At 41.5% G+C, this 7907-nt stretch overlaps 1 protein-coding gene across 3 annotated transcripts in view; it reads right to left on the bottom strand.

The window, feature by feature from the left end:
- Positions 1-639: 639 nt before the first annotated feature.
- The window catches only part of xab2 (XPA binding protein 2), a 30766-nt gene continuing 23498 nt past the window's right edge, over positions 640-7907 (bottom strand). For 2 of the 3 annotated variants that reach the window (XM_049745445.2, XM_049745446.1), the window contains exons 2-19: positions 5013-5161; positions 4742-4865; positions 4433-4630; positions 4227-4361; positions 3972-4136; positions 3716-3860; positions 3480-3631; positions 3256-3375; positions 3048-3179; positions 2747-2878; positions 2540-2653; positions 2293-2455; positions 2030-2220; positions 1765-1887; positions 1501-1672; positions 1299-1425; positions 1106-1203; positions 640-1017 (exon numbers count right to left, since the gene is read on the bottom strand). In XM_049745445.2, coding sequence (XP_049601402.1) covers positions 956-1017; positions 1106-1203; positions 1299-1425; positions 1501-1672; positions 1765-1887; positions 2030-2220; positions 2293-2455; positions 2540-2653; positions 2747-2878; positions 3048-3179; positions 3256-3375; positions 3480-3631; positions 3716-3860; positions 3972-4136; positions 4227-4361; positions 4433-4630; positions 4742-4865; positions 5013-5161 — 2502 coding nt within the window. In that variant the 3' untranslated portion in view covers positions 640-955. Of the gene's footprint in view, positions 1018-1105; positions 1204-1298; positions 1426-1500; positions 1673-1764; positions 1888-2029; positions 2221-2292; positions 2456-2539; positions 2654-2746; positions 2879-3047; positions 3180-3255; positions 3376-3479; positions 3632-3715; positions 3861-3971; positions 4137-4226; positions 4362-4432; positions 4631-4741; positions 4866-5012; positions 5162-5457; positions 5627-7907 lie in introns of those variants that run through there. The other variant, XM_049745444.1, reaches the window with a different exon arrangement.

The raw sequence follows: 7907 nt of genomic DNA, 5'->3' as shown, positions 1-7907 counted from the left end.
ATGACGGATTACCAGGTGAACGCCGTCAACGTCACTCAACGGGAGAACCAATAGGAATAGAGATTGTTGAAACGGGAGGCGGGATTTCCCGGTTGGGAACGTCGACGCTGATTTACAGGTGCTGTCATTTCAATAAGTAGACATATTGCGTTTAAAAAAAAAAAGTATTTTGTTTTTGAGAAAATATAATTGTATTCCTGTGACAATGACAATATTTTAATTGGCTGAAAACTTAGCACACTGGTCCCCATACATATAGTTTGACTTTTTGAAAAGAGGCCATTTATATTCCAAATTTCCCCCAAAGTTGGGAGGATTTTTTCCAGTTGTTTTGAAGCCTTTTTTCCAGTGGCACCATGCCCGCAAGAAAGCAAATAGCAAGGATGCCTCATCACATGACGTTGATCGCCTTGCAGCCCACTGCAGTAACTTTGTAAGAGGATTACCTTCCAGCTATGTTAATCTAATTATGAAAATATTTGTCCACTTGTTGGTACCTTTGGAAAAGTACAAAGTCCATCCCACACAGAATGTTCATTGAAGGGATGTAATAATCGTCTCTTAGTTTGGTTAAAAAATTACACAAATTTAATGAATTCAAGGTGATATTAGAATTCCTCTTACATACAACAATACAAGTACAAATGTAATTTCTTTAATTAAGAACAGAATTTCGAACAAAACACTATGATGAAATTCCACGAACCCAAACTATTCACCTGCTCAATTGCACTACCTGCTATCACAGACTTGAGAAAGCCTGACCCACTGTGGTCATCACTCCAAAATGCATGTTACTTTCTCCAGGCAAAGTGTGGAGGGCAGCCATGCTGTCATCAAAATTCTCATCAGTGAATGCAAGAATTTATACAAATTCACAAATGTATCTTTTATGACGTGAGGTTAAAAATGACTACAATGTTACAAAAGTCAGTAAGTCTTCTTGAGAAGTTGCTCAATCATCTTTCAGACCTCCGTAGACAGCGGTGGGAACACTCTTCTGTTCCAGCTGGACTTCTGTAAGTGGGAAGACAACAAGAGGGTGACATTAAGCAAGTAAGATCATCTTAAAAACAAATATTAGAAGCCTTGTCGTGATACTCACCCTCCGGGCCTTGCCCATCATCCTCGTCATCAATATCGATCTCATCGGGATTCGCTTGTTTGGCCAGCTCAGCCAACTCGCTGCGAGATGTGTCACTCCTGCGCATGCAGAAAAGAAGACGCGTTTACTTTTTGTACACTCAAACGTATTAAAATGTAGATAATTTTATGGGCATACAAGCAAAACAACAGACCTAATAAAGAGAATCTTTTCTTTTGGCTTGGGTTTATCCTGCTCTGCCTCTGCTGCAAGCTGCTGCGCTTTCTGCTCCAACATCTTCATGTCGTCAATTCCCAACTGGCCTGGAGCAAGATCAGACACTGGACACCCCAAAAAAATGTGGTTGCAATTAATGACCGGTAACTAAATCGGAGCATTCAAAGCAGTCATCTTACCGGTGCCTGTAGAGCTTGTAGTGGCCTTCAGCATCTGAGATGACATGAAGTTGACCTGAGTATTGTACGTGGCCTGCACGCTGCGCTTGAGTCGGAGCATCTCTCTAATGGTGTCCTCGTTTCCATGGCGGATCTCAAATTCTTTCCACGTCTGCCAGAATACAGCAGTGACCTGAGGGAGAAGAGAGAAGGGAGGGGTTGGATTCATATATGCGCAATTAATTGGTGAAAAAGGGACACGCTGCAGTGGGACGATGCTCCTACCCTGGGGTCGCAGATCTGAGAGCAGTAAGAATAGATAGCTCTGGCCCGATCGATTTCACCAAGTTTGCTCTCCATGTCGGCGAATCGCAAGCACATGTCCCTGGAATGCTCATCAGGGAGAACCTGGAGAAATAAAGGATGAATGATTTCGAATGATTGGCATAGTTGCGAGGAGTGCAGCCATAGAGCCTCCTCGTGTTCACACTGAGACACCACAACTGAAATCCCTTGGGTTCCATACGACATGCTCAAATGAAACACGTACCTCAATAGCCTTCTGGTAAATGGCCCTGGTGTACGTGACGCCATATATTTCAGCCGCTCTCTTGATGTAGATATTGAACATCTGGTGTCGCTCCTCATTTTCCACCGCCTCCGTCGCTCTTTCGTAAACAGCCATGGCGTGACGAGCCAGTCCGTACTCCTCCTCCAGCTTGGCATAGAGCAGGTAGATGGCTGGAACACCATGCAGGGTCAGTACCATATTAAATGCAGATGATAATTGGTGACTTTCAGAAAACAACTCACTCTTGGCGAATTTAGCGGGGCAGCCGTCGAGAGCTTGCTCAAAGAGATCCCGGGCTCGCTCCAGCTTTTTGCCTCCGTATCGGTCAATGAACTTGGTGAGGTAAGTGTTCCAGATGTCGTAAACGTTTGGCCACTTGAAGAGGGCTATGCCACGCTCGTACGCCTGGAGGCAAAGGGCAACGTTTAACGTGGACATTTAGGATTGTATACAGTGGGCAACATTTATACATCACTGCCATGTTTTTACTTTGAAGCTCTCCTCAAAGTATTTGTGCTCTTCGAGGAACATGGCGTAGTTGATGACAATCTGCGGCGTGGCGATGCGCAGGTCAATAATGCGGTCGTACACCGCTTTTGTGGACTGGAGAGAAGAAGAATTAGGCAACATGGCGGCAGTTCACAATTTACTGGCTGCATTAAGGAACAAAAACCCAAAAGACATGCAGATACACACCTGGAATGTGCCAAGACTCTCTTCCAAGTCTGCCAACATGGACCAGACCTTCAAAGACTTGTAGACTCTATTTTGGACTGGCTCAGAGGCATCAAAGTACTCGGCCTTCTTGGATGGGATGGCTGTGGCTTTCTTAAGTCATCAAATGAAGAACAGTGTAAGCAATTGCTCTGGCGGAGATTTTATGATATTGCGGCTATTTCCGCATGACACAAGTCGATATGTTCCACACACACGGGAAAAAAATTATGTGGCAAAGCCTCTGTAGAAGATTGACGCTAAATAAAAAGGCAAGTCTCACCCTCAGTATCCTCAGTGCCTGGTCGTAGTTTTCGTGGCGGAGTTCCATCTCGCCATACTCGCACCAAACCGCGGCCAGGTCGTCCACCTGCTTGTAGTTCACCTTGGTGGCCTTCTCAAATATGGTCCTAGCCTAAATGACAAAAAGCATTCCAAGTTTCCTCGCCGGAGCTTTACTATCGAGTATCCTCCAGGCTTGATGCACTTACATCATCCAGCTGCTCATTGTCCTCATAGAATTTTGCAAAAGTGACCCAAAGTGTGTGGGGCTTCCCAGTGGCCTTCATGGCATCGACAGTCTGCACAGCCTCTGTGTACGTGTTGATGATCTGTAGAGTGGGCGGAGGGGACATCACGTTTTAGCGCTGTGACACAACCGACATTTTTGATTGTTTCTGGATTTTTCATTTGGGGCACTCGTAAGTTGACTCACCTGTCGTGGAATGCCCTCGTACAGTTTTACACGTTTGTGCCATTCGTGGACATTGTGAGGGTTCTGGCGCAACAGAACACTGTTGAGAAGAAGAGGCCGCCGTGTTATCAGCTCCTCAAAGCGGGCGAGTCGAAGCTCCAGGTCGATATCATCTTGGGGAGGGAAGAACAAAGTGAAAGAACAAGTGAGACTGAGTAAAGAGGGGAGGGTTGCGCTTTCGATGACTGCACACAAACCTTCTTCGTCCTGGCCCATCTCGGAGGTGGTCTCCATCTTGGCTGCAATCATGCTCTCCTCAAATTGGGCGTAACTATCAAAGACTTGCGTGAAATCCCTGACAGTTACAACAGTAAGAATAGCCTCCTCATACACATCACGGGCCTAGAAGACATGATAAGAAGGTTAAGGTGTACCTCTCCATGGAGAGCAGGGGCTATTTTTTGGAAGGAAAACTAGAAGAACTTGGTTGTGCACTTTGGACAATTTACAAACCTTTTCAAAGAGGCCACTTCTGATGTAATAATCCGCTAAGGAGCACCAAAGCTTGCCAAGCTGGTCCGTAAAGCGAGTAAGCCCACCTCGGATGATGGCGCCAACATTTAGAGAAGTCACCTTGTCGGGGTTCTGAGAAATCAGGTCGCATAACTCGTGCCACAACTGCAACAACAAATATATAATAATGATACATTTGATATAGTTGAGTCAAATACGTATTGTCAAACTCTCAGGGAATGTAGAAAAACATACCTGGTAGTTCGACTTGCCTTCTTTGGACACAAAGCTTTCGTCATTGACTACAGCCGCTAGACGTACAGCAGCTTCATCCAAGCGGCCAACAGATTTTAAGTACTCGATGTATTCCTCTGTATTCTCTGGAGAAAGCTGCACATACACAAGTTGACATTTTTAACCAACAAATCCACCAGCTATTACCAACTCTTTCTCGTCAGTACCTTAAGGTATCTGCGGTAGACTCGTATGGCCGTCTCAGGCAGGGGTAAGCTTCGGACAAAGCGAAGATAGAGAGGCCAGATGCGTGGATGCTGAGTAACAGGAAGAGCTCGGAGTGCACGGTCAAATGATCGCCGACTCCTTGTGATCTCGCACTGCGACACTAGGAACAGGCAATAATCGGTCCATATCCTGGGCATCTGGAATCACAGCAGATCAAAATCAGAGTCTGCTTTGACGGATGGACAATTTCAGTAAACAACTTCTACATTCATTAAAAGGCGTTAAATAATCAGTTGGCACTTTATCACCTTGTGCATGAACACCAGCGCTCTTTCATGGCAGTTGTTAACTTCTTCAAACACTGGTTCATTAATACATTTCCCTTTTACTTGTTTCCTCCTCTCCCTCAGGTAATTGTACCATAGTTTATAACTGTGGGGGAAGCATAATTGAAGAAAAAAAAAAAACACTTGAGCACCATATTCTTTGCTTTTAGATTTAAATTATTACAGAGAGGTAAAACAATAACGTCAAAAAATCACTATCAACAATACAGTGAAGATCTGAAGACGCATTTACCTTCCAGGCAACTCTTTCAGAGCCCGTTCATAGATCATATTGAGGACTGTTTTGGGCGCATTCTGTTTGAACTCGATGTAACGCATCCAGCACTTGACTGAATATGGATTTCTGATAATCTCCTCCTCATATGGGAGATCATCGTCCTCCTATTAAAGCGGGAAATCAAATCACATTCAATGGTGTAAGAGCTCAAGTTTGACAAAATCCCCACAACTGTTTACATACATTCGTAGGTACATATTTTGGGTGTAAAATGTACACGTGTTCAACAATCAAACTGCGCTTATACAACAATCTTCATAATAAGTTTACTTCATCAGCGTCACGCACACACATAGCCTAGCACTGCAGCAACCATTAGCGTTAGCTCATGGAAACACAGGAGGTTTTTTTTTTTTTTGTGGTATATTTAGATAAACAACGTAATCAAACTAAAACTTACAAACATAACATCCTGTTTCCTTTTTGCCGACGGCATCTCTACCACGGTAAATGGTGGGCTCAATGAAAATTTGTGCTGTTAGCTTTGGCTAACTTTAGCTCGCTAATTTCCTGAAGCGTGTAACACAGGCAACCTAAGGCTCATGTGATTTCTTGTCAGCCAATGATATTAGTGAATTTGCTGCAGCCGTAAAGTCATCCCTTCTGTCGTAACACGTTACGTTGCATACTAAATGTTGCAGATCGAACACTATTATTATTCGTAAAAAGGTATTACATTTTTATTTAATTAAATCTATTTTTAAAGCTACAGAACCACTTCCCGAAATATATTTAATTCAGTCACTATCCAGGTCGAGGCCAACAACTTAATATGAAATCTTGTTTTTTAGAAAATCTCTGGAGGTTTCATTCATACTGTTTTTTTGTTTTTAATAAATACAAACAGACAACACAAAATGAAAATAAATGTGAAGACCCAGAAAAAACTGCTTAGTGTACTATAGTTCGTAATAAACTTACATACATTCAAAAAATAATTTAAATATTTTAATAGTTATTTTATCATTTGCAACAAAAAAAGTGGGGAAAATAAACAGGTATAATTAAATAATTAAATGAATCAAAATTTGGTTAAAATTACACGGTTTCTTTTTCTTGGTCCGTGACTTGCCTGTTAGATATGGATCCCTCAATAATCAATCAGCCTGAGTATACTCCTTAGAAAAAACAAACCGCCCTCGTGTTAATAGCCAAAGTATCTGAGGCCAAAGGTTGCTTAGGGTCAGATTTTAAATATAATCTGACAGTAGTCGCCTCTAACCCACCAGAAACGATGCCCGTGCCTGGTTGACCCCTTTCATTATTTTTGGCAATATTCTAGAATGACTGAACGTTTACAATCATTTAAAAGAAAATAAATAAGATAAATGGATGTCAGAAGTGTCCACAAATAGATAGGAGGCGGGAGACTCTGACCCACTTGGTCATATGTCACCCTTTGGAATTTGCTCTTAACATATAGTATGAAATACAGCACGCATATGCAAGAATAAAGAATATCACTACTATTTATACGTATTGGGCATCTTTTTTCCCACTACATATAAATTATCTGGTGGCTCCCGCTTGTCATTTGTCACAATGAATAGACTGGAATTTGACTCAAGGCTGCTATAATGTTGAACAAATTCTTTTCAGGGTATAATGTTTATGCTACACCAGATCCCTTCATTAGGTTACTAATCTGCACAATAAAATGAGATCTGGCACAAGCTAAATTTCAAAGTTCACCTTTTTCAAACTAAAGCTTAAACTATAACTCTAAAAGTAGCCACAAAATATTCCTCTTTGAAAGCATTTACAACATACGTAGGTTTTTAATCTTGTTTGACAAAAAAAATGAATAAAATAATACTCTATTTGTTCTGATTGGGTCGTACTGAAAAATCCTCTTGTATAACGTTTTCATATATTTCAAAAATAATTTGTGCGATAAACATTAGAAAGGCTGATGCCACGATACCATGAAGGCATGTTCATTTATAATCTTGGTCTGTCTTAACTGTCAGAGGGTCGAAATCTGAGCTTTTTTGTCACGGAGCAGATGCCCTGCAGACGTGGCATTTCAATGAACGATGTTCTTGTTCACAAGCAAACATTTTGTTGATTTAAGTTTTATTTTTACACATGTAACAATCATACTTATCCAAGGTCTTTAAGCCAGCTGGAGATCCAATTTGGAGCCAACAGCATATCAAAGTCAGGGTCGTGTCATTGACAAGGACAGCGATTTACCATCTCAACATCATCCTTAGAATCAAATGAATTCCAAGGATGAAGCTCTTGGATATTCGAGCGGGACTTAATATAGGTCTAGTTGGCAGATGGTCCACAATACCTTCTAAGGGATGGTGTCTCAAGCACTTGGACTTAAATCTGTTTGACTTTAATAGAGGCAGACGAGTAGGACAAGTGTTCTGCAACTATATCTCACAAGCAGATGGGTTCCAAATTGTTGGCTACCTATGTGAGACAGACGTAAAGGCAGCTGGTCTTGTAAATAAGTGCAATAAAAATTTGTCAAGTAAGCCAGATTCTAAATGTATTCCAGTTTTTTGATTGGAGCAAAGTAGGACTTTAAAGATTGCTTGATGGATTCATAGCCATCGTCATCAATTTGGAGAAATTCTTCAGCCATTACTGTCGCACCTAACATTTTATTGGCTTAGCTCAAGTATTTCTGTCCAGATGAGTTACTTGTATTACAGACCGTATCTGTTCCAAACCAAATTAAAGTGTTATAATGTTACGATAATTGTTTTATTTATTTGGTGATAAAAAAATACCCTACAAAATGTGGGTTATGATTTCAACGACTTCGAACATCGTCAAGCACCGTAACTTAACACTTGTGACATTTACATCTCAAAAAGGGCATTTTAGGTGCTC

Source organism: Syngnathus scovelli, chromosome 16, assembly GCF_024217435.2.
Source record: "Syngnathus scovelli strain Florida chromosome 16, RoL_Ssco_1.2, whole genome shotgun sequence".
NCBI classification, from domain to species: Eukaryota; Metazoa; Chordata; class Actinopteri; order Syngnathiformes; family Syngnathidae; genus Syngnathus; species Syngnathus scovelli.
Note: the sequence above shows the minus strand (reverse complement) of the source record. Positions and strands in the feature narration are given on the sequence as shown.